Here is a 25,935-nt window from a genome sequence, read left to right on the forward strand (position 1 = left end):
CAAGGGCCCTGGTTCCCACTGTTCCCAAGGCCCAGGACATGTCTACCCAACAAGGAGGCTTCTGGACTTCCTTCCCAGGACCTGCTCTCTCTGAGGTGTAAACTACCCAGGAAACTTCAACCACACTACAGATTCTGGACCCACTTCCCACTGCCATTTGCTGGGAGAGATGTGCCCAGATGGACCACTGTGGGCACATCGAGGCCCTGCTATTCACTTGGGCCTGAAGCAGCATCTCCTCGCCTCTCTTTTCCCATCTGTGTAATGGGCACAAACATACCTACATTTTAGAGCTGGGAGAGGATCTAAAACCCGCAGGACACCCAGCCCAGCCCATGGGCCCCTGGCACAGCGGAGGTCAAGGATGAACAGAGTATAGGTAGCCACCACCTCTTCCAGGTCTAGGAGCAGATACAGGCTATCCAGCCAACAGCCCAGGTGGGGGTCCAGGATCCCCAGCTGTAACCCATGCTCGAGGCTTGACCCCCCCAACCCACACACAACTTGCTGTCTCCAACTCAGAGCTTCCTGAAGCAATTCCCTACCAGGTAGTAGGAAGGACTTAAGTTAGACATATGGAAGAACTTCCATCCTAATGGAGGAAATTGTAAAGCCTGCAAACCTTTTTAACCACAAGAACCTTTTGATGCAGAATTGCAGAAGGAATGTTTGGGCACCAAGTTTGGGAATGAGGGCATGGGTGGAGGTGAGCAGGAAGCTAGGATCTAGGTGAGGGATGATAATGGGGCAGGGGGAAGTGGGAGGGCCGACTGGGGAAGGGGCATCAGGACTGGATGTGAGGACTCAGGGAGGGAGGAGTCTCTGGGTTGGTGCCAGGATGGCGGAGGGGCTGTTGCTGGGTGGGGATGCCCTGAGCAGGAGGGAAGAGGGAAAGGTGAGGAGTGGGTTCTGAGCATGTGGTGCCCTGGGCCACCAGAGAAGATTCCACAGTTCAGCTGGAGGTGGGGACCTGAAGTTGTGTGTGGGGTGGGACGAGCTCCTTTGGGGCGGGGGAAGCCCCCAGAAGCAGGGAACCCCAACCAAGAGGTGAGGAGGAGAGAGACCTCGGGAGGAGTCTGAGCAAGGGGGCCAGAGAAGTAATGGAAACCGGGTCACAATGTGTGGAAGTTGAGGGAGAAGCTTCAGGGGAGAGGTTAATAGGGGCCTGCGCTGCAGAAACAGGGCAGGAGCCAGGTATGAAGCTGATGTCGACCCCGCTCCACCCTCCCTCACCACACAGGCCCACACATACCCCCCCCCGAGGCTTCCAGAACTCTCTATAGTCTCCCACTGCCTAACCTTGCCCTATGTTGTTCCTTTGCTTAGAATGATTTTCCCTTCCACCCCATGCATACTTATGCTTCCAAACTCAGCTGAGGTACCTCCTCCTCCAGGAAGCCTCCCCAGCTCCCACCTTATGTGCCACTTCAATCACACACCCATTCAGGGGACACACTTATGGAGCATCTACTGTAGGCAGAGTATTTACTCCCCACTGTCCCTTGTCCCTGACACTTCACCTGCCTCTTGCTGGAGGCATGGTGTTTGCTGATGACCTGGACCAAGTGTGTGTTAAGTGGAATGGTTAGTAGACAGCCAGATGCCAGGGGGTGAGCGAGGAGGTGTGGACATGGCATCTGACCTACTCTTTCTAGAAGCCTGGCTATAAAAGGAGACAGAGAAGCAGGGGACAAGAGAGAGACATAGAGTGGAAGCCAAGGTGTTTTCTTAATTTGAAAGAGACTTGAACAGGTTTCCAGACTAAGGGAAGTGTACCAGCAAAAAGGGAGAAGCAAAGGAGAGAGCAAGGAGTGGGAGGGTTGTAGTGAGAGTTTCTTGAGAAACAGGAGGGAGGAAAGGGACCCACATGCTTCATTTCCCCATCCATTCATTCACTGCCATATCCCATTCAGTCTTCAGGACTCTAGAAGGTGGGTACTGTTATTATTCCCTGTGTTTAATCAAGGTAATTGAGGCACAGAGAGGTTAAGAAAGTTGTCAGGCCACACAGCGGTTGAGTAGCAGGGCTGGAATTTGATTCCAAACCCAAGTTTTTCATTCCAGTCAAATCACAAACCAGTAAGAGTCAAGGACTCACAATGAGGGAAGATATACCAACATGAAACAGTAGTGCAAAATGAGCAAAACAGATTAATCTAGCGTGATTGTTTAAAGCTGGTAGTGGAGTGAAGTGCAATTGTTTGGAAAGGATTTTGGAAACAGGAAAAAAAAAGAAAATAATTATCTGGAAATGAAACTGTAGATTATTTCAACAAAACCTGTGGTGAGACAGAGAAAATAAAATGTGCCAAAAATCTTGTTTGGTTCAAGGAAGGGAGTGTTGGAGCAGCGCTTAGTTCTTGATGAAATATGAAGGCTTTTATTAACTGTTAATGATAACTATTAGCGTAAAAAAGAAAGAAGAAAATTAGAAGTGAAAGAAGAAACAAGAAAACCTGATCAGTCCAGGTAAGGATTTTAAAAAGGAAACAATGAATCGCTTGGTATGTCAATTAGAACACATAAAATGAAATGGTAGGAGTAAGACCAACCATGGGAGTAGTAATAGTAAATGTAAATAAGTTAAATTCCCCTGTAAAAGGACAAGGATTCTCATATTGAAAAGGAACACTAGACCCAGAAATTGCTGTTTACCAGGACACAGCTAAAATAAATAACCCCCAAAAGGCTGAGAATAGAGAAATACACAGAGAAGGTAAAGGTGGCAGTATTACTACCAGGAAAGTAGAATTTGAAGACAAATGGTATTTTTACACTGATAAAAGGTAAAAACTATGTAGAAGAAATATTATGAACCTTTGTGTTCTCAAAAGTAGAACATCAACACACAAAGCTAAACTGTTAGACATACACAAAGATTTGAACGAAACCAAAATCGTTATGGTGTATTTTACTACATCTTCCTCTGAATTTCGTAAATCAAGCAGGCAATTTTTTTTTTTTTAACTGAGAAGGATAAGAGAATTTCAATAACAGTTTTATACAACAGTGTTTTGGCAAGGTCAAAGGAAATAGATCAGAACTGGCCTTTTTCAACACTGCCCCCTACAGGTTGTCCTGGGTTTTTCACCCGTCCACCTCCACACACCCTGAATCCAACCCAAAGCGGGCTGTACCACAACTGTCCTTTCCCAGGGCCTGAGGAAAAGGCTGGACATCCTGACAATTATAGAGAGACCCAAATAGTTGAAAAGTTAATGTGATTAAGTATATAAAGGTTATAATTCTTTAAAAATATGTTAAAAGCATTTTTCAGTGTTATATATTTATATATATATATATTTACATGTATACAGATAGTTCCCGACTTATGATGTGTTCAGTTACTTAGGAACCGCACTTAAGATCCTCGTTTTGTTTTTTTTTTTACATCTTATCGTTAGTAATATGTACATGCAATGTTGTAGTGCATAGTTTGCTGATGTTATTATCATTCTCGTGCCAACCCTCAAAGACAAATAAAAATAGGGTTTATAAAGATACTGATAATAAAAGGCAATAATAATGAAAACATAAAAAAAAAGGTATTCCACTTATGTCAGAATCGACTTACCACGGAGTCGTGGGAATTGAACCGTGTCGTAAGTCAGAGACTACCTATATTGTTGTTGTTACGTGCCCCTGAGTCAATTTCAACTCATAGTGACCCCATGTGACAGAGTAGAACTGCCCCCTAGGGTTTCCTAGGCTGTAATCTTTACAGAAGGAGATCACTGGGTGGGTTTGAACTGCCAACCTTTCAATTAGCAGCCAAGTACTTACCTTTGCACCACCAGGGTTCCATAGATATAGAGATACACAGCTTTGAGTTAAATCTCAATTAATTCCGCAAAGTAGAAATTTGATGACTGCGTTCTTTGATCACAGTGCAAGACAACTAGAAATTAATAACAAAAAGTTTTTGTTTTTTTTTTAATTTAACCACCAAGGCACAAGGAAATTTTTGGGAAGGATGTATATGTTCGTTATCTTAATCATGGTGACAGTTTCATGGGTGTGTACATATGTAAGTCAAAACTTATCAAGTTGTTTGTACACTTTAAATATGTGCAGTTATTGTGTGTCAATTAGACCTCAATAAAGCTGTTTTTAAGAAATCTAACCGCTTATAGTGACAAAAAGCAGGTCAGTGGTAGCCAGGGGCTGGAGCTGAGAGGGGGGTTGCTGCAAAGGGGCAAGAGGGCGCTTTTGGGGGTGATAAAAATGTTCTATATCATGATGTGGTGATGGTTGTGTTACCAGAATAAGGTTCTTGCCTCTCACTGGTCAAGAATGAGCAGGTAAGGCACATAGTTTTCCACATGAGCAAAGCTTTATTGAAGAGGCTTGCAAGCGGAGACGAGGAGGGCCTAGAGCAAAGTATACCCGTATCTCACAGAACAAAAGACAGGCCTGAGTTTTTAAAAGTTCTTGGGCAAGAAAAGTTTCATGTTTACTCATAGGTACAGGCAGGGATATGTTAACTAATGTGCACGTGCAACAGCTTTCCAAGATGGCTCCTGTCCCGGAGGCCTCTGGAATTCGTAGCAGGACTTATTATGGGGTGTCACATCTGTGCGGTCTCCCACTCCCCGGGTTCCATTCCCCAGCTGGGGCTGTAGCCCCTCACTGCCCCTGGTGGAAGGTTACACAGCGGTCACAGGTGGACGTTCTATGCCTGTCCCTGGGCCTGGCCTTCTCCAGCTGCTTCTGAAAAAAAAAAAAAAGGCAACTTTAAAGAAGTTTGCAGGCTATTTTTAGATACCCTGCCCCACTGTTCTGGGGAATGGCTTTGTTTCTGTGCCCTGGCCCATTTCTTGTTACTTTGTTTGCAGATTTTGGGGCCCCTCTGTTCTCTGTCTTACGAAGTCTCTAGGTTCCACACTCAACCCCCTATTACCTCTCTGATAGTATAGTCTATTTCTCTTTGACTTGTTTCTCCCCTAACCACAGCAGTCTGTTCACTATTTCTCAAACAGGCACCCTCCAATCTCAGGGTCTTTCCTCCCTGTCTTAGTTACATGACTACATACTTATCAAAACTCACTAAATTTCATTCCTAAAATTGGTGAACATTACTGCACGTAAATTGTACCTCAACAAAGCTGATTTATAAAATCTAATCATTTGGATGTTTAAACACCCTCTTTTAAATACATCTTGGGCCAAAAAAATTAAAATTGGATTATATAAAAATGTATAACACTGAGTATACATCATAGTAAATCTGTATCATTCAGTCAAAACTATATATACAGAAAGAAACAAAGCACATTAGTAGCTTTTACTATTAAGCATAAAAACCCAAAAGTACGTAAGGGAAGCATTCATTTCAGCATTCTAAAAAAACAACTACTATAAAATAAGCCAAAATAAAGTAGAAGGAAGAAAATAAGAGAGCTAAAAGCACAAATTGGTTATTTTTAAAGTTTTTAAAAGAGTAGAATTGATTAACACAATCGATAACTTTTTAATATATAAGGCTATTAAGATGAAAAACAGACAAACTCTGGCAAGTGCGACCAAAAGAGAGAAAGAGAAACTAAAATGCAGAGCAGTAAGATTAAGAATTAATGGCTTTTTCCACAGAAATTTTAAAAAGTTTCAAATTAAGACAGAAAATTATGAGTCACCGTTTGCCTATGTTTTTGAAAACTACGTGAGATGTTATATCGTATGACAATACAACTATGAAACCTGACTCAAGAAATGGAAACCCCAAATAAAACAATAACAAAGGAAAAAAGTTGAAAGAGTCATGCCAGAAGAAGACAGCTTAATCCAGATCATTTTATGGACAAATTCCATAAAATGTGGAAAGAGCAGATAATTGTGATTTTTATCTACACTCTGAGAGAGCACAGGAAAAAAAAGCAAAATATTTAAAGAAATTTTATATACCTAGAATAATCTTGATACTTAAACTAGACAGAAATAACACGCAAAAAAGAAATCCATTGTTCAATGACTTTGAGGTCTTTCTCAGCCACAGAAACCTTGTTTCAAATAAAATCTTTCACAAAATTCCAAAATACAAAACCCAGAGGTGCTGGGATCAGTTGAGTAACAGCCTGTAGAACTACCCAGGTTCTGATCCTTGGAACATCTGAATACTAACTTTATATGGCAAAAGGGATTTAGCAGTAATAAACTAGGGATCTTGAGATGGGGAGATTATCCTGAATTATCTGGGTGGGCCCTAAATGTAATCACAAATGTCCTTATGAGATGGAGGCAGTAGGAGATTTGATGACAGAAGAGGAAAAGGCAGTGTAATTGTGGAAGCAGACATTGGAGTGATGCAGACCGCCAGAAGCTGGAAGCAACAAGGAACAGCTTCTCCCTTGGACCCTCCAGAAGGAACCAGCCCTACCAACACCTTGGTTTTAGCCTCATAAGACTCATTTGAAACACCTGTCCTCCATACTGTAAGATAATAAGTGTGTGTTGTTTTAAGCCATAATGTTTGCAGCAATTTGTTACAGCAGCCATGGAAATTAACACAGGTGTCATTGCCAAAGCTAATAGTGGCTTCCCCTGAAGAAAGAGATCCAGGTATGGAGGGCAACTTTTATTCTTGTCTTTACCTTCTGCATTGAAGAAATGCTCAAGATGATCACATATTATTTTTATAATTAAGTGAAAAAGACAATGCAAGTTCAGCAGCACCTGGCCCAGTCTTCTGCAGTCATTCTCAGAGAGTGTCATAGTTACACTGGTGTCTGTTTTACGGACCTACACTGATGCATATACCTACCATAAACTCACTCAGAGATGCCTGGAGTGCATGGAGCTAGGAGCAGCTGGAGGTGCCCTGCCCACTCCCAGAGGCCTGACCTACATCAGGCCCAGCTCAGGGTAGAGGCCTCTGCCTGGTCCAGCTCTGCGGCTACCAAGAGCACCCCTTGGGCCTCCCTAGCCTGACTCTCCTCTACCAACCTCCTCACTCTGCCTCCTCCAACAGCCAATGGGTGTCTTCTCAGGAGCTGGAAGCCAGCACTGCTAAAAGCAGGTCCCCAGCAGTCTGGGAATGAGGCTGCTGCCATAACAACCTCAGAGACAGGACTTGGGGATTAGCTCACCTTCCTTTGCAGCATGAGCACCTCTGCACCTTCCCCATCCTTGTGAACAATGGCGCTGCTGTGGGCAGTGATGACAGACAGTAGTCACATCTGCGGGGAAATGGCCCTTGGTCCCAACCCTCCCATGGGACGGCCTTTCCCTTCTCCAGGCAGGGATGGGCATCCAACATGGCCTGGTATCACCTGCTAAGCAGAGCCTCAGTGGGACATAGGTGAGTGGGCTGCAGGTGGGGTGTGTCATCTCGGAAGCCCCTGTGTACCTGGGCACCTGGGCCAGAGTACCTACGGTGTCACCCGCTTCCTGGGGTGCCTCAGTCCACCTCTTCTGGGTGGAAATCTCATTCAGCACTGCAGCAGTTTCTCCTCTGACGTCTCCATGGCAACGTTCACAGGGATCTCATAGAACATAAGGTGTTTGAGCTGTAAGGGACCTCGAGATCAGCTCCTGTGCCCCCTCGATTCACGGAGGGGGAAGCAGGCCCAGAGAGAGTTCACCACATGTGCAGGGTCACACAGCAAGCCAGGGACACCACTGGGGCACCGTCCCCATTGGGGTCCCTTTCTCTGAAATCTATAGAATGACTTCTTGGGAGGGGCTCTGGGGCCCAAGCTTTGGGGGCATGGCCACGCCCACCTTGCTGAAGGACACCTGGAACCCAGCCCAGCTCTCTCCTACTGGGCCACAGAGTTCTCGCCCTCTGTACTTGGTGCAGCACTGACCTGGGGGAGGAAGAGTGTGGTAGGATGGGGTCCGGTCCTCAGGAAGCTCACAGAGACCAACGCAGCCCAGTGAGGTCAGTCGGGACCACAGAGAGCAAATATGAGTGTCTAGGGAACAAGAAGTCGGGGTGGGCAGAATCAAGGAAGGCTGTCTGGACAAGGGGGCTCTGAGCAGGTCCTGGAAGGCTGAAGAAGACTCATTCCCTTCTGAGCCCCTTTCCCAGCACATGAGATGTACAGGGAAGAGTGCGAGGTGAAGCTGGAGGGCTGGGGAAATGGGGGCCCAGGGAGACTGCCTCAGGGCATTAGTCCCAGAGGGTCCTCATGGCTGGGGATTCATGGTGACCATCACTCCAGGCCCCAGCAGTCAGACATCCAGGAGGACCAGTCACAGGGCAGAGTGCACAAGTTGGAGGCCACAGCCATGAGGGGAGCACAGGGCCTGGGCCATCAGAGGGAAAGGGGGTGAAGGTCTAGGAGAAAGCCTCAGGGAGGCTGGAACAGGCCTGTGGTCACTCTGTCTCTTGTTGTAATATGAGCACTTGTCGATCTTGCGCCTGCCCAGCAGAGCCAGCCCTGGCCAGAGAGATTGAGGCTTTAGGCACCCTCCTTGGGGGGATGGGGCAGGGGGAGCACGGTTCTCATGCCTCACCTCTTCTCAGCCTCAGGCTCAACTGGACTCTGGACCCTGCCTCAGGGACCTGCCCTGTGGACTCTGGCTTTTCCTTCACCTTCAGGTCTGGAGGCTCCTTCTGCCCTTATCATCTCTCCCCTGGGTTATGGCAAGCTTCTTCAAACTCATCTCCCTGTTCACAGTCTCCAGCATCCCTCCACTCCCTGTAACACCGTGCCTCTCTCTGTTGCAGTGGCTTCCTACTTCCTTCTGGACAATTTTCAGGCTCCTAGGTATGAAATTCAAATTTCCCTTACAATCTAGCCCCCTTCTACCCTCCCAACCTGATGACCTCCACACACTTTGGCCTCTTCAGCTCAATTACTCACCTACTAGAACTCAGACCCTTCCCATATTTTCTCCCTCCACACGGCAAACTTCTCTGCCTCCTCTCCTGTTGAACTCCTGCTCAACCTTTATACCCCAGTGCAAATGTGTCCGCCTCCCCAAAGCATTGCTCTCACAGCTTGATCACACTGCTCTTGCTCTCACTGCAGGTTGAGGACCATTCTGCCTCAAGTCCTTGTTAGCAACAACACATCCTCCTGAAGTGGGGTCTGTTCTAATTTATATTCCTCTTGTCAATTTAATAATTGTTTATTGAGGCCTGGAGTCAGCTGCCAGGAACATGGCAGTGACCAAGACAAACTGGTTCCTGTACCCAGAGGATGAGACAGATGGCAAATAGAAGAGCCAAGAGGCAAGATGATCGAAGATTGGGAGGACTGCTAGAAGGCGAGAGAAGGGGTGCTGTGAGGCAGGGGCCCAAATCTCTCCATTTGCAAGAGAAACCAGAGAGCTGGATTTTGACATAAACACTCCTAAATGTAAAGGTGGAAAGGACCAGCCTTTCTCCTCTGCTGCTCAGCTCCTCACCCCTCCTGGCCAGCCACTCTCTCTGGCCTGCCTGCCTACCTCTCTGTTCCTGGTCATCCCTATCAGATGCCCTACCTGCAGCCCCCAGGGACTCCAGAGACCCCAGAATTCTCCACAGGCCCCATGCCCACAAGCGGTGCAGGCAGCAGCTAGCAGGACGGGGGTGCCAACTTTCTGGGACCCTGAGGCTAGGGGAAATCAGTTGCTCGGGCCCCTAGGTGAGACCTTGGGCCAGCCACCCTGAGGTTGGCCTCATGGGAGTAGGACACCTGGAGTCCCCAGGGCAAGCCGTGGGGGCCCAATACCCCCAAATCAGGCCTCACTGCACACATCTGGGAGGGCCTGCAAGGGGTGGGGCCAGAGGTACAGGGCAAGGAAAGGGGGCCTGGGGGCCCTGAGAGGGCTTCTCTGGGCTTGGTCTGGCCCTGACAGGTAGCTGAGGGGTGGGACTCTAGGGGACCACTGGGCCAACCCTACCAGGGGACTGTTTATGCTCTTGGGAGCCAGAGTTGCTGGGCTCAAATCTTGGCTCTGCCACTTCCTCCCTGGTGACCTTGGACAGCTCTCCTTGCCTCTCTGGGCCTCAATTTCTCATCTGTACAAGGGGGACAACAACAGCACCCACCTCTCAGGGTCCATTTGAAGATGATGTGTGCTGGGCACCTGATAGTCTCAGTGGAGCCAGGCCTCCCTCAGTATGTCACTCTTGCAGGCAATGTCCCTCCATCCGTGTTTTCTCAGACCTCTGATCCCAAGAGGCAGCTGATTGTTTGGGCCAGTGGGAGGGCTAAGCCTCTGGAGGGCCAGGATCTGGTGACAGCCGTCACATCTTGGGGTTAGCCGGGGGTGCAGCAAGCAGAGCCCTTCCTAGGCCCCCCAGGCCTGGGCAAGGCATTGAGGAGCTCCATGCCAGGATTCGCTGACTACTGCCACCTCCTCAAAGCTGGGGCATCTTGGGTGGGGGCCCTGAGACAGCCCCAGCAGACAGGGTGGGAGAGGTGTTAGCCCTGGAGAGGGGTAATCAGGGGCCAGGTGAGTTCTGGAGAAGCAGCACTTGGTCCAGAAATAGCTGGCCCGGTAAGGAGAGGGGCTAGTCACAGCATGTGGGGAAGGGGTCCAGCCTCCTTCGGCCTCCAGACCTCTCAACGCTCAGTCCCATGGGAGGGGACAATCCTAGGGCCTGCTGCTGGCTGTGACCCCTGACTTCCCTTTTCCCGGGGATCCAGAGGCTGTGGGGGAGAGTGTACAGTGGTGTCATCTCTCCCTGTCAGGTAGCCAGCTGTCAGCTGAGCCCCAGGCGCTGGGCATTTGTTTGCCAAGCCCACTGGAGTGCTGGATGCTCCAGGACCGCTTGCCTTGAGCATGAAAGGGTCGGGGTAGTAGGTCAGGCGGCCCCTCTGGCTGGAGAAACGACAGAATCCCAGAGTGCCCACCCATCCAGGCCCACTGCCCCAGCGCCCCCACTTCAGGACCCCTCTTGGCGCCAGCCCCAGAAGCGGTCCAGCGTGAATCACTGGGCAGGGGCGGCGCACAGCACACTGAGGGGCAGCAGGGTCCCAGGGTGCTCACCTTACCCAGGCCCACTGCCCCAGCACATTGGCAAGACCCGGGGGCGGCCACAGAGCTGTCCCTGGGCCTGGGGTGCTGGGCTGGGGCAAGCGGACAGCGCATACCTGGGCAGTGCCCCGGCCCCGCCCCCGCCCCCGCCCCCGCCCCCGGAAACAGACTCCTTTGCGTGTCCCCGCCCCCCGCTTGGCCATTGGCAGCGGCGGCTTGAGGCCTGGCCTGAGTGGCTGCTCAGCCTGTCGGGCGCGGGGAGGGGGGGAGGGGGCGGGGGCAGGGCTCGGGTGCCCCGGGCCCCGGTCCGCTCCGAGCTGGCTTTGCCGTTGCCGGCGGCTGGACTGCCCAGGCGCGGCTGCAGCAGCGTGAGCACCCAGAGCATGCCGGTATGTCCAGGAAGAAGACCTCCAGGAGCAAGGGGGCCCGTGCTCACGCCGCCTCCGCCCGCCGCCTCCGCGCTGCCCTCGGCCAACGGGCCCCGGCTGCACGCCCGGCGACCGAGCGCCCCGGCTCCTAGGCGCCGCCCAGCTGGCCCCAGCAGCCCGGCCGGCCCTCACTCGACAGCGGCGGCAACTTCTACTGACATCGCCTTCAAAGTGAGCCAGCCCCCCTCCCCGCCCCGGGCCAGCGCAGCAGGTGGCACCTGGCCTGAGCCAGGGGGAAGGGGGCCCAGGAGGGGCACAGGGCCGCGTGGCACCCTGCAGCTAGCGGGTCCAGCTGGCCCGGTGCATCGCAGTCACACAGCTGTCGGCCCGGGATTATGGTACCCAACAGGTGGCAGGGCCTGCTGCCCCCCAGCTGGCAGGGCTGGACCTAGGGTCCCGCGAGGGGCCAGAACCTGGTAGGTCCCTATTCCCTGCGCTTAATACCCCCTGCCCCCACCCGGGCTGTGGTCTTCCTTTTTTGAGGGGGGGGTACTAAGAAGAGGTTTACCAGCTTGGTGGGGAGCATGGGCGGCCACCCTCAGGCCAAGGGCAGGAGCTGTGTGAATCGTGGGAAGAAAGGGGCAGGACTTGGGGGTATGGAGCCATTGGCTGCAGGCTGGGGGTGGGAGGAGGGGGAGGGCCAGGCTGCTTCTCCTTGGTTTCTTGATGGGTGACCTGGGGCTTCCTTGCCCACAAATCTGGCCAGGACCCTAGGTCAGTTAGCAAATTGCTTATGAGCCTTGCTGGGATTTGAAGAAGACACCAGCAGGATGCTTCCATAAACCTCTTAGGAGGTCCCCAGCTGCCACCCCCGTTGCCTCTGCTCCCCACTAGGCCCCGAATACTCCCTTCCCAAGCTCCTGGGCTGCCCTGACCCCTCCCAGATTAAGCCTGGTATCTGAGCCTGTGGGGTGGGGGTAGGTACAGCCCTGGTGGAGGCAGCTATCTCACCCCACTGACTGGGAAGGAGAGAGGGGACAAGGCCTTCCAGAGGCGGAAGCTGGGGTTCCATGCTGGTGGGGGCCATAGGCTGCCTTAACTCCCCCAGGCCCTGTGGGACCTGCCAGCCTGGGCTTTGGGCCTCCTTCCTCCATCCCTACCCCTTGCCTACAGCCCCCAGGCCAGGCTAGCTCAGGGCACACCTGACACCCCCTCTGGATGCTTCAGTGGCCAGATTCCTGCACCCCAGGCCTGATATCCTGCCCTCTCCCACTGCCCGAGGTGATGCTGGTGGGAGACTCGGGCGTGGGGAAGACCTGCCTGCTGGTGCACTTCAAGGACAGGGTCTTCCTGGCTGGGATCTTCATCGCCACCGTGGGCATCAACTTCCGGGTGAGTGGGGTTACTGACTGGGGGTCTGTTCACCCAGCCTCCCTCCCTTCAGGTGCCCTGGTTCTCTGTTTCCCCACAGTACCAAGCTTCTGGGTCAGGCATGTCTTCCAGTGACTGAAATGAGACGTACCCCTGGCACCACCCTTAGGGTTCTCCACTCTGCCTTTAGGGGTGGGAACTGGTGCCCCTAAGGCTGGCCAGTCAAGGCCCAGCACAGAGAAACCCTGGGACTGCAGGGGATACCCTGGCTGCTGCCCAGGTCCCATGGGAAAGGTGGCTGTAGTGCTTGCCAGCACCACCCCCAGAGCTGGGGTGGGCATTCCCTAGAGACTGGGGGCTGTGTCCCCAGACCTTGCTTGGGGCAGATGTCCCTGCCCTTGGGGAGGAGGATCAGGTTCCCACCTAGCTCCCCTCCACTGTCAGAGACCCCCTTAGCCCCACCAACCTGCAGGCTGTCTCCTAGGCTTTTCTAGGGGTGCCCATAGGCTCTCGGCTCCCTGAGGCACCTCCAGCAGCCTGTGGGGTCAGCAAGGAAGGATAGGGCCAGGGCCTCAGACCTGGAGGTTCCGGAAGCAGAGCCCGCACCTCTGCGCACCAGTTTGAATTCTGAGTGCCAAGGTGTTGGTGTGTTCTCAGCAAAACTAGGATTTGCATTTTTCACCCTTTAGTTAGACCCAGTTAGCAGGAGGCTGGGCAGAAGGCCCATCTGGGGACAGAAAAGAGGCTAACTCCAGCCTGGGAGTCAGGTCCCCTCAAGTCCTCCAGAAGGCTGTCAGCATTGAGGTACCAGAGGAGGTCGTTTATTCAGGCTGGGGTGGGATCCTTTTCCTGTTCTGGCCCCCTCCCCACCCTCCTCTTTGTTCTGGGTCGGGCCAGGCAGCTAGGGATGTGAGGCCGTTGGGTTCACACCACTGCCCCAGGTACCAGAGAAGGCGGGGTGTCCTCCCCAGCCTAGCAGATGGCTGCACCCAGTTCCCTGGAGACACAGGAGCACCTTGAGAGAAGGAGCTGAGGGAGTGGGGTAGGCAGGCATGAGCCAGCCAAGGGGCCTGGGCTTGTGGTGAGGGCCCCTCCTGCACCACCCCACACCAGCAGATGGAACCTGGGGCCTGTGCCTACTCCTATCCTGGGAGGACCAGGCTGGGGACCACATCAGCCAGCAAACGTGGAATGAGCACCAGCTGTGGACTAGGCACCATTCAGGGCTCCAGGGTTACTGCAGTGGGCAAGACAGACGCAGGCTTGCCCTCGGGAGCCCAAGGTCCAGAGGGGAGAGGGTTTTTCTTCATCTAATTGTGATGAAATGTATGTAACAAAACATTTGCCATTTCATCCATTTTTACACATACAATTCAGTGACATAATTATGTTCACCATGTTGTGTAGCCATTGCCATGATCCGTTTCTGGTTTTTCCATCCACTAAGAGACTCAGTATCCGTTAAGCAATCCTGCCCCTCTTTTCTCCTCCTGTCCCTGTAACCCCTGGTAAGTTTTAGGGGGAGAGGCCCTCACTGGGGCATGAGGTCCCCACTACTCTGTTCGTTCATATGACCCTGGTACAGTCCCCCAGTGGGTACCCTGGCATCCCCATTTGCAGATGAGGAAACTGAGATGAGGCATTAGTCGTGTGTCTGGGGTCACAGTGTGGGTGACTTCAAGTAAGCCATTACATGTGTGCTTGGAGCAGCACAACCTGTGCAGAGCATGAGAAGAGGGGCCAGGCAGGGGCAAGCTGGGGTGGCAGGGCCCTGTGGCCACAGGGAGCGGGCTGCTTTTGGCTGCGGGTTGAGGCTGGATGGGCAAGTGGGCCCAGGAGAGGAAGTGCTGGGGGCTTGAGAGGTACTGTGGGGGTGGGGGCGAGGGGTTGGCTGGAAGAGCAACAGGACTGAGTGAAGAACAGTTGGGGGGGTTATATGCCAGGTCTCGGGGTGGGCTGAACCTTGGAGTATGGGGCCGTCCTGGTGGTAGAGGGGCCTGGCATCTTCATGTGTTGGGGCACCTGGACCAGCTCACCCAGGGGTGAGGGGGAATGTCGAGGAGAGCTGGGGGACCCAAGGATCCCTCAGGTGAAAGAGGCCAAAGAGGCCATGGAAACTGCAGGCAGGGGGAGGGGGACTAGGAGGCAGGTGTAGGGGCAGAGCCAACTCCTGAGGTGGAGGTGGGGGAAAATTCAGGATCTAGCAAGGGTCATGCCCTCCATGCCCCCCGCGTCAGGGGCCTGGTAGGTCCTGGAAGGTGGGGACCCGTTAACTCAGTCTCCCCATCTGGGCAGCAGGGCTGGGCTGTCCTGGCCTGGCACTGCCCCCCCATCCCACTCTTGGGAGCCCCTGGCCAGATGATGGCGCTGGCCCAGCCACTGCCTGGGACAGGGTGGTTGGCTGGTCCCTGGCAGGAGCTGGGTGGTTCCGTTTCAGAACAAAGTTCTGGATGTGGATGGCATGAAGGTGAAGATCCAGGTGAGAGGTGATGGGGGGGGAGTTGGGGGCAGGGGACACTGGGAGGGGCTGGGCCGCCTGACCTGCTGGGACACAGCTGGCCAGGAGCAGTTCCGCAGCCTACTATGGAGATGCTTATGGTGAGTGCGGGGCCTCAGGTCCCCAGGAAGGCGGGCTGTGTTCTGCTGGTGCCCTAGCTCCCTTGGCTCCTGCTGAGGTAGTACCCAGGTGCCAAGTGGGTAGGAAGTAGCTGGTGTGCTAGTGTGATGTCACCATCACCCTGTGACTGGGGGTGTGTGGGTGATGAGGGTGTGGGTGACAGGTGCCCATCTGCCCCCACCACTCCAAGGCCTCCTTTGACAACATCCCAGTCAATGCTTCTTTCCTGGCAGGGGGCCTGGTAACAGGCCCTGGTGGGACCTCCTGACTCCACCCCACCCCCTGGACCACACCAGGGAAGGGGTCATATGGCACTGAGGTCCCAGAGGGTTGAGGACCTGCCGAAGGGGGGTGGCGACAGCCCCCTAGTGGTGATCTGAATGCAGGGGTCAGGGTTGAGAGAAGGGCCTTAGTGGGTCAGGTTGACATTCCAGCTACCTGTAAACTAGGTGCCTCAGCATGGCAGCTGTGCCTTGTCAGCAAGAGCCCTACCGGTGCCTAGAGGGTGTGGTCCTGGGGTTTACAGATCCTGGATCCCACCTCCCACTGCGTCCTGGCCTGGGCCTCCAATGTCCCTGGTCCCCGCAGGCCTGGCTGAGCGAGATCCAGGAGCATGCCCAGCATGACACCGTACTCATGCTGCTGGGCAACAAGGTGGGCCCAGCCTGTCCTTCCTGCAGGAGGGCAAGGGTGATGGGTGGGCAGCTGTCACAAAAGCCCCATGTGCCCAAGCCAGGTGGACTCTACCCAGGAGCATGAGGTGAAGGGGGAAGACGGGGAGAAGCTGGCCAAGGTGAGCAAGGGGCAGGGGTGGCAGGAGGATGGTCCTGTGGCTGCGGGGACAGGGTCCTAGCTGTCCCTCCAGGCCAAGGCCCAGCTGGCACAGCTGTTTGCAGGAGTACGGACTGCCCTTCATGGAGACCAGTGTGAAGACAGGCCTCAACGTGGACCTAGCCTTCACGGCCATAGCAAAGTTAAGTCCCCATCCCAGGCCAGCTGCCTGAGACACCCTGGTCGGGGTCTCCAGACCACCCTGCTCAGGGTCACCCATCCCACAGGGAGTTGAAGCAGCACTCCATGATGGCCCCCAGTGAGGCCCACTTCTGGCTGCACGACTATGTTAAGAGGGAGGGCCGTGGGGGCTCCTGCTGCAGACCCCGACCTGGTTGGGCACAGGCTGCCAGTGGTCATCCCAAGGACTCAGGCTGAGCCTGGCCCCTTCCATGCCTCACTGGCAATCTTGTGCCCCAATCCCAGTAAACTAGCTTCAGGGAGGCAGCCGGTACGCAGCCCTTGCCTCTAGGCCAGCAGGGTAGAGGTGGTCCTGTGTCCGAGCCCGACTGCCCAGTGCTCTGCTGCCCCCTGCTGGACACCAGGCCAAGGTGTACAGTGCCTAACGGCCTACAGAAGCCTTGACTGGAGCCATGTACGCTACCCAGCCAGAAAAGGCTCCATCACTGGCTCCTTTGTGCATTGCGTCCCAGGGCCGCCAGCTGCTCCTGCCCCACCTGCTAGGTCTGGTTAAGCATCCTATATAGGGTCTTCTTCCTGTCACCTTGGAGACTCCCAGTCTTTGTAATACAGGGAATATAATTTAGGCATTCACGAGCGTCAGGCAGACTTGGGACGGGAGTGACTGCCCTGCATGTCGTGAGGGGTTCCGTCCCTGAGACCTCCCTCAGCAAGGCCAGAAAGGGGTGGGTTACAATGGGGCAGAGCTGGGACAAGGATCGTGTTTCACCTTGCACTAAAATCGTGGAGTCTTAGAGATTGCAAACCTTTGTTCCCAGTCCTAGTTAATAAAATCGTGCTTTCTGGAATGCCTCCACCTCGTCTGTTAACAACCAGGCTTCAAAGGGCACTCCGTGGTCTGCTAGTGAGAGCTCAAGACCCACTCCATGCAACAGCACAAAGCCCAATCTTTCTTAGCATTGTAGCCAAAAAACGGAGAAGGCAGCACCAAGAGACGCCAAGAAATACCACCTTGATGTCTCTGCCCCAACCCTTCCCAACTTCCATCCAAGATGAGCAGTCCTCAGGGCGGCACATGGCAGGCGAATAAGAAGAGCTAACACAGCATCAGTTAACCACCTCTACTTTATTACTAAGTATCTCGGACACACAGACGGCCACCTTACCACCAGGCCCTGCTGCCCGCTGGGCTCAAGAAGTTGACTTTGGCTCAGGGTCTGCAGCCGGTTCCACGATGGCCCTGAAAACCAGATAGCGCCGAGATATAAACAGTAGCCCCCTCCACCGTTTGGGGCAAGTGGTTTCACTCCCAATCCTCCTCCCCATCAAGGTCACGCACCCTGAAGCCTCAGTCTTGCAAAATAATCAGACTGCACGTACAGTGTTCATACGAGGTGTCAGAAATTAAAGCAATTCATCACAGGCTCGGAGCTGCGTCTGGGGAAAAGGCCCGGCCCGGGCTTACCCGGACGGAGATGTGGGTCTGGAAATTCGGACTCCCGCGAAGGAAAACCTTGGGATCCGCTAGGACCCATGTGCAGCTCAGGTGGAGGCTTAATCCAGAGCTAAGCCAGCTTGCAGGGTTCGAGAAACTCCCTCAGCCCCGACAGCTACGCGTAAGTATTGTGCTCACACGCAACCGGAAAGAACGGGGATGCACGAGGCTCAAGCCTTTATAGAAACTGTCCCACTTCTGTGATTGAACAATCCTAACGGAAGTATCTGCCCTACTCGTACCTGATAGGCTATGCTCTCTACCCGATTCTGAAGCTGCCAATCCCGCCCCGCGGAGTCTGGGCCGCCGGAAGTCGTAGTTTCTGAAGCGACGAGAGTCAGACCGCTGCCCGGGCCCCCAGAGCCCGGGAACTACAAGTCCCGGCGGGCGCGGCGCGTGGGTACTTCCGGCTCGCGCGTCCGGTCGGTTTCCCGGCCCGCGGCCGAAGGGGCACGATGGAGCCGGCGGGCCGTGCTAGTGCTCCCCGGTGGCAGGGGGCGGGTGAGTGTCCGCGCGGCGTTCAGGACCCGGGGATCGCGCCTGGGGGCCGCGCGCTGGGGGTGGGGAGCGGATGCGTAGGGGTACGGGCGAGGGGGGTCTCGCCGGGGGGGGGGGGCGGGGCTGAGCCGGGCCGGGGTCTCTGTGTCAGTCCATTTGCCTGTCAGCTTGTTCCTCACTGACTCCATCCCTTCAATCTCTTGTTTTTTACTCATTCCTTCTACATTTATTAATTGCCGCCTAGGTGCCAGGCACTGTTCTAGGCGCCTGGGAGACTGCGGAGGAACAGGACCCGAATTTTCATCTGCTCGTTTTAGAGTGCAGGGTTTCTCTCCCTCGGCGCTGTTGACAGCTCGGGCTGGATCGTTCTTTGTGTTAGGTACTGTCCTGCGCATTGTAAAATGTTGAGCAGCGTCCCTGGTCTCCACCCACTAGATGCTAGTAGCACCCCACCCCCAGCTGTGACAACCAAAAATGTCCCCACACGCCGCCAAGTGTCCTGGAGGAGTGTAGTTATACAGATTAAGATAATGAGGAATTGCTGTAGTTGCTACGAAAGAAAGAAATGGGGTGCTGAGAAAGAGAGTTGAGGCCTCTGAGAGGCCTTTTGACCAGGGAACAGTTAGCTAAAGACCCAGCTGGGGAAGGACCAAGTCCTGGGAAATTGCCCGGAAGAGCATTCCGAGGAGAGCAGCCAGATGTGCAAAGGCCCTGAGTGAGAAAGGCTTGGCCAGGGCGTACTCTCACAGAGCACTGCAAAGTGATGAGAAAAGTCAGTGAGGCAGGGCCAGCCCACAGGGTGTGGATGGGGATCTTATTGTGTGTACCTAACCAGCTGCTGTGGGGTCAGTTCCAACTCATGGCAACACCATGTGTGTCAGAGTAGACCTGTGCTCCACTGGGTTTCCAATGGCTGATTTTTCGGAAACAGGCCTTTCTTTTGGGGCACCTCTGGGTAGGCTGGAATCTCCAGCCTTTTGGTTAGCAGCTAAGCACATTAACTGTTTGTACCACCCAGACTCCATTGTGAATACAAGAGGAAGCTATTGGGGTGATGGGGTTGGATCTTCGTCTAGTAAAGAGGCTTCTGGTTGTGTGTGAAGGGTGGACTGCGGTGCTGGGTGGGGTGTCAGGGGAGCAGTGATGAGGCTGGGTCTCCAGAGGAGCGGGGTGGGGGGCGGGTGTCCAGTAGACCTCACTGGGATGTGGCTGCCTGGGCCTGATGGTTTTGAATTACGCCAGGGCTGTCATCTGGGGCCGAGTCTGGATGTTGGGGCTGAGCTGGGCTTCAGGGGTGGGTCCTACTGGATCCCACTCTGCCCCCGGGGTGGGGCTCCACCTTACTCTGCTGCCTCCCCTTCTTATAGCTCTGTGGTGCTCAGCGTGGCTGCCACCCTTCTCCCATCCCTGAGACCCCTCCCCATGTACCACGCCAAACCCTCTCCTTAGAGTTGCCCACCTCCTGGCCTTTGCCAAGTGCCAAGCATGTAGCCACGCTCTTGCTAGTTCCTTGTCTTTGGGCCTCTCCCCTCCTGGACCTCTTCCCTGAGGGTCTGTGTGTTGGGCACTGGCTCTGCTGTAAATCTGCTTCACTGCTGTGGGCTTTCAGGTTTCTCCACAGAAACCCTGGGTCCAGGGTCCCTACATCCAGTAGCCTCTCTCTCCAGGCCAGACCCTTCCTTTGATAGGAGCAGGAGTGTGGGCAGCCTGGCTGGGAATAAGCACCCCAACCTGTGGAGTTGCTTCCTGGTTCCTACCATGGCTGTGTATGAAGATCTTTCTGGAGATGAATGGCAACAATAAGGTCTTAAGCATCCATTTGGGTGAAGATAGGAACCCATGGAAAAGTGTCTTTGTTGTATTGAACGGGAATTCCTGTGCTCCTGACTCTGCTGGCTCCCCAGACTCCTGCCTTTTCTAGGGCTGGACTCACTCTTAGCCACCCACATCCCCATGTCGAGCACAGGGCCTGGCACACTCAGCGTGTATACTTGTTGTGGACCTTGGAGAGCAGGCTGGAGGAAGGATGAGCCATTTAGAAAGTGGGAAGAAGAGATGATGGAAGGTGGTGGGGTTGGAGTTGGTTGACAGGTCCCGGCAGCAGGATGTGGTGACTCGTGCTCTCTGGTTCAATTTGGCTTACATGCATGGGGAGCACCTTGGTTTGCCGGGGGCAGCAGAGGAGTCAGAAGGAGTAGGGCTTTGGCACTAGTTGGACTTGGGCTTAGCTGCGGCACGACCTCTCGCTGGCTGTGTAGTCAGTAGGCCAGCCACCCAGCCTCTCTGAGCCTCCACCTTCAGCTCTCAGAGAGCAACTGCCGTGTGGAACCTTCACTCCTAACTCCTATGTCATCTCTCACGGTTCCACCTATTTTCGGAGTGGGATATCTGAGGCCCAGGAAGGCAGTCAGCTTGCCTAAAGCCACATAGCTCCTCAGCTGAGGTGGGGTTTGAACCCAGGTTTGCCTGGGTCCAGCACCTGCACTCTTTACCACTTTGCTGGGCCATCTGTGATGGACACCTTGAGAGCCTGCATTGGAGTACCAGCACGTACCCAGCCCAAAGATGTGTTGCAGGGCATATCCTGCTCTGATCCCGGATTCCTCCTAGCCAGGCCTTGCTGGCGGGAGGGGGCTGACTGACCCCTCAGCTCTCACGGATTTTTCCCTGTGAGCCGGCCCCCAGGGCAGAAGAGGTAGGGTTGTTCCTCAACATACTCAGGGGGCAGACAAGGAGGGAAATTGGGCCATGGGCTGGTGCTGATGTCCAAGCGCAGACTTCAAGCAGCAGGAAGAGGCTGGGGCTGGCTGGACACCTGGGGGAGGGTGAGTTGAACCAGTCCCAGGATCACCTAAGGGAGGGCACCCCAGGAGCCTGGTGGAGACCCAGGACTTCAGGTGTCCTGGGTGCTGGGAGGAGGTGATAAGGCTGCTGCATGGCTCAAGTGGGGTTGGGGTGGTAGATGTCTTCTGAGTCCCCATTGCACCTTCAGACCCAGTTCAGGAGTGGGGATCCACGCAGGCTCCACGGGGAAGCGTGAAGGGAATTGCACCAAGACAGGAGCTGGGGGAGCTGCTGAGACAGTGACCCCAGGTGGCTTGTAAGGCACAGTCATTAGGCACTTAGGCCTTGAATGCTGGAGAAACCCAGACCTGCTTCCTTTAGTTGGGAGACCCGCTTCCATAGCCTGCGAGAGGCTGCCCAGTTCTGCCCTTTCCACTACCCCCACTGCCCCCCACAGCCAGGGGCCAGGCAGGCTGAGCCAAGGGAGGGTGCAGGCAGGCGGACTGCCCCTGGAGTGGCCCCAGCAGCCAGTTACGGAGACTGGAAGACAAGCACCCGATCAGGATCTGATCAGGTCCTTCCTCCAGGAAGCCCTCCAAACTTTCCGCAGACTAGCCAGGTCCCCGGGAGAAAGGACGGGGAGATGATACCTGAATGCTGAGGGGCAGGTGAGGAAGAGGCGGGCATTCCTGTTGTGGGTGGTGGGGTTAAAGCTGGGTGAGCCATAGATGCTGGAGAGGCTCAGACCCATGGGGAGACCTGGGCAGGAGAGGATGGGTCGCAGGGGTGCTGGAGTGGGGGAGATCCCTGGGAAGAGGGCTGGTTAGGAGGCTATGCAGGTCCCCAGACTGCAGAGTTCTGGTTGTAGTGTAGTGGAAAGGGAAGGGGGCCCTGATATCACACCCTGCATGTTCGAGATGGAAAAACCGTGCTAAGAGGACATCAGGGAACTGCCAGGGGAGTGTGTGGCTTTGCTATGGGAACCAGGCCCATTTCTATAGGATTTGGTGGCCCAGCATAGACTTTGGCCTTGGAGACCCGAGCCAGGGGCTGACCCAGGGTTGGGCAGCCTGGGTCCCCCAGGCAGCTCTGAAGTGCTGGCCACCCACAGGGCTAGACTTCTTACACCCTCGAGCTCCTCCCTGGGGTGGCGGCTGCCAGAACAGATGGGCTGATGGGACTCCCAGTGTAGGCTGCTCCTCCCTGCCTCAGCGCTGCTGCTCAGGGGATTCCCCATGCCCACCCACGTGACGCTGCCAGAGTTGTTTCCTAGGGCTGGGCTTGACCTCTGCAGGAAGCTGTGTCCAAAGACCCCCTTCGCCCTCCACTTCACCGGGATGGGCTGGGCTGACCACTCACACTGCTGCCATCCATAGTGCCTAAGTGGGCAGGACCCCACCATGCCTGATCCATACCCCTCAGGGTGCATCCAGCATCCCTGAGGTGGGGTTGGGAGTGGTCCCAGGGAGCCATCCTCACCCTCCCCGCACAGATCATGGGGTGAGGCTCCTATGGAGGGGCACTCCCGGGCTGTTCAGAGGAGGGCAAGTGGTGGGGAGGCATTACATGTATGTGGAAGACTTCTGCTTCCTAAATGGCTGCAGTGAGCTCCCTGGCACCTGGGAATCCCTTGGTCCTTGACCCCAGACTCAGGTGTGAAGAGTGTGGGTAGCCCTCCCCTGGCCCTGCTCAGGGCTCAGCCTTTCCCGGGTGGGGACAGCAGGAGGAGAGACCACCCTGTTTGCCACCACTGGCCTGCCCTACCTTGCCCTGGGCCACACAGCACCCTTGGTCACGCCTCTCAACTGACAGGCTGTAGCAGGAGTAACAACAGCCTGTTTCCTCCGGGAGCCAGGGTGTTTTTCTTCTTTAAAGGGCAGACTCCCTGGCTTCCAGGCCACCCCACTAGGTTTCAGGGCCCCTCGGGACTTTGGAGGGAGGGCCAAGAAGGGCTGACAGGGAAGCCCTTTCTAAGCCCTGCCTTGCTACCTTGGCCCATTTGGAGGAGGGCATGAACCCTGTGGAAGCTGCTTCCCCCAGCACTGGAGGGAGGGCGTGTAGACAGGACCAGGCCACAGGGGGGTGAGGACCCAAGAATTTCTGTTCTGGGTTGGCAACATTTAGCTGCCCAAGTGCCTCAGGTCGACTGGGGGTACAGAAGAGGCCAGAGCTGTGGGGACCTGGGCCAGCCTCCTCTTTCCTGGGTATGACCTGCAGGATTACCTGGCCCGAGGAGAACGGGAGAGACAGGTATTGTAAGACCAACCCCATGGGATCAGGCGGGAGCCCCTAGGCATCTTGCTAAATCCAGATTCAGATTCTGGAGATGTGGTTAGCACGGGGCAAGTCAGGTGGAGGGCAGAGAGGGGCGTGGCCAAACACTGGGAACCCCCATGGCGTCAGGATGTGTGTTGGCCAGGCCAGCTGTCATTGGCCCCAGGACCTTCTGGGCATTTTGCATGTGGCTGCGTGCCTTTCTGTTTACCTAATCTCTAAGCATGGCCCAGCTGCAGCTGGCCATAGGTGCTTGCAGATGGAACACTGGGTGTTGGACCACTGGGGCTGGTGGGCTAGCCAGATTCCCTGGGAGGTACCTACTGGCCCGGCCTACCACCACCCCAGCTGGCACTTCGTCCCTGGAAGTGCGCCGTGGAGGGAGCAGGTGGATTTATAGAATCCGGGTCAGTGTCTAGGGCGGCCTCCCTGTGACCCCACCTCTCTTCCCAGTGGGCACCCCACAGGCCAGACAGGAGCCAGCTGTGGACTTCCCAAAAAGGGTGGGCCCACCTGGGCCAACTGCTGATTGGGCAGGGCCTCCAAAGTCCAGGTTCTGGTGCCTCGCCCCCCCCAGGGCAGCCTCACCCCAGTGGCCCGGGACCCTGAACCTCCCGCTGAGGCTGGAGACTGCTGCTGCCACTGCTGCCCAGGGCCACTTCATAGCCCGGCCACTGTTGCCCCTCAGCCTTAGCGCCCTCTTCCGAGCCCTGCTGCAGGCCCGCTGCTGGCCCTTACCCACTCCTGAGAGCTTGTTTGAGGATACATGGGCCAAGCCCTCCAGTCCCAGTGCCTGGCCCTTGTCTGAACCTGTCGCCTCTCCGAGCCAAGGTGCTGACTGTGTGGGGGGTGTTGTGGGCTGTGCTGTGTACCAGGGATGCTGCAGGGGGCAACAGAGGGAGGCACTGGGCTCAAGCTCGCGGGACCCCATCTCATCAAACCTGCAGGGCTGTCAGAGCATGGGGGCTGGGTGCCTTGAGGCAGCACCAGCTGCAGGGCTGAGAAAAAAGCCATCCCATAATCGGGGAAGGGTTCCTGAGAGATGCTCGTTGAGGCCCGAGTCTCAAGGCTGAGCAGACTCATGGCAGGCTGTGGGCAGACCACATGGGAGCAGGTGCCAGAGGCACTCAAGTGCTTGAGACGGCCGCTCAGTGAAGAGACGCTGCTTGGTGGTTGTGGGTTACAGGGCCACCCTGAAGGCATGTGTGGGGTGAGCATCACCAGAGGGGCAAGTCAGGATGGCCTGATGGAGAAGGTGCCAGAATTGCCAGGTGTGTGCCTGGCCTCCTTTCCTGTCCAGGCAGAGGATAAGTCTTGCTTGGCTTCTGGGGGCAGAGGACGAGCCTTGGTGCAGGCTGGGGGCTTGTTTGCTGTCCTGCATTCTTAGTACTGAGCCTTACTACCCTGCGGCGGGCTGCTCCGGGCCACCTGCCCCCAACCCGAAAAGCAGGCCACATCGAGTGGGCTTCCATGCCTGCCACCTCCCCTCCCCCAGGATGCAAGAACCCTAGGAGAGTTACTGACCTTGGTTTCAGTATTGAGCAGGCCGAGGGGGTCTCCAACCCCAGGGAGATTAGCCTGTGTGCAGCATCGTGGAGGTGCTACAAGGGGTCGCCAGATGTGAACGAGTGTGGCCCAAGCGGCCATGATCCTGGGACCCTAACCCAGCCAACTCAGCAGGAGACTAATGAGATGCAGCCTTGCAGGCTCCTGGTAGTAGGAGGGCCTACAAGGCATGCGGCTGTGCTGGAGCCCCATACTCAGAGTACTGTGCCTACTGGGCCCCCCTCCTCCCCTGCAGATGTACCAGGCCTGGTCAACACTGGGCCCCACACTCCCTCTAACCCCTCTCTTTTGGGGCTGTGGCTCAGGAGAGGTGCGTTCCACTTTCTGCACCTACAGGGTCTCCCATGGCCAGTGTCCCCTGCCTGATCCTGGGGCTGTGGGGGCAGGACACTCTCATCGTGCCATGGTGCTTTCGTGCTTGGCCCAGCACAGTGATCACCCATTGAGGCCTGGCCCTGGCCCCAGGGATATCTGACTCGAGGGAGGGATGGGCCTGAAAGTGACTGGCTATGACTCAGGGTGGAGGAGCAGGCATGCAGGGGCAGTTCCCTCACCTTTGGGGTGGAGCAAGGCAGGCTCTTCAGATGATGAAAGCTCAAAGGATAGAAACTGGTGCCATCCACCCATGTGGGGCTCCTCCCTTCCTCGGCTGTGAACACCTGGGTGGAAGGGACGTAGGGGACTTTGCCCACCATGGACATACCCTCATTGGCATTGGTGGTGTGAAGAGTCCCAAGTGTGCCTGCCACAGAAGCCCCAGTGCTGATCTCCTTGTCTGCTCCCCTGCAGAGGACTCAACCTGCAGACCCTAGATGCCACCTAGAGCATGAGCTTGGACAAGAACACCTACTAAAACCACTTCTCTGGGGAACCTACCAGCCTTCCTGCCCCAAACATTGCCACCAGGGTAAGGCATCCCTGGAGTAAGAGTCTGTTCCTCTGTGCACCCCCGCCATGTATCCAGGGACCCCCAGCAGGCTGTGCTCACACTGCAGATCTTCCAGGGGGGCCCTCCCTGCCTAGGAAGGCGAGCGGGGCCTGCTATATGTGTGTGTTGTGTTGTGGTGTGTCCACCCACACAT

The 25,935-nt window shown here is 55.2% G+C and overlaps 1 protein-coding gene, 1 long non-coding RNA gene and 1 other non-coding gene across 3 annotated transcripts; 1 reads left to right on the forward strand and 2 right to left on the reverse strand.

The window, feature by feature from the left end:
• Positions 1 to 4,369: 4,369 nt before the first annotated feature.
• Positions 4,370 to 7,981, reverse strand: LOC126087047 (uncharacterized). The gene is made up of 4 exons (XR_007519634.1): positions 7,803 to 7,981; positions 7,343 to 7,502; positions 7,083 to 7,140; positions 4,370 to 4,710 (listed from the first exon to the last, which is right to left on the reverse strand). It is a non-coding gene; the product is annotated as an uncharacterized LOC126087047 (long non-coding RNA).
• A 3,207-nt stretch (positions 7,982 to 11,188) lies between these two features.
• On the forward strand, positions 11,189 to 25,733 carry RAB26 (RAB26, member RAS oncogene family). The gene is made up of 7 exons (XM_049905008.1): positions 11,189 to 11,507; positions 12,558 to 12,668; positions 15,085 to 15,126; positions 15,853 to 15,961; positions 16,063 to 16,237; positions 16,323 to 18,232; positions 25,643 to 25,733. Exons 1-6 carry the CDS (start codon positions 11,292 to 11,294, stop codon positions 16,471 to 16,473), a joined length of 804 nt encoding a protein of 267 aa, XP_049760965.1. The 5' UTR covers positions 11,189 to 11,291; the 3' UTR covers positions 16,474 to 18,232; positions 25,643 to 25,733.
• Positions 17,580 to 17,662, reverse strand: LOC126087615 (small nucleolar RNA SNORD60). The gene has a single exon (XR_007519795.1). It is a non-coding gene; the product is annotated as a small nucleolar RNA SNORD60 (small nucleolar RNA).
• Positions 25,734 to 25,935: the final 202 nt, after the last annotated feature.

The sequence above is a fragment of the Elephas maximus genome, chromosome 12 (genome assembly GCF_024166365.1).
Source record: "Elephas maximus indicus isolate mEleMax1 chromosome 12, mEleMax1 primary haplotype, whole genome shotgun sequence".
Taxonomy (NCBI): domain Eukaryota; kingdom Metazoa; phylum Chordata; class Mammalia; order Proboscidea; family Elephantidae; genus Elephas; species Elephas maximus.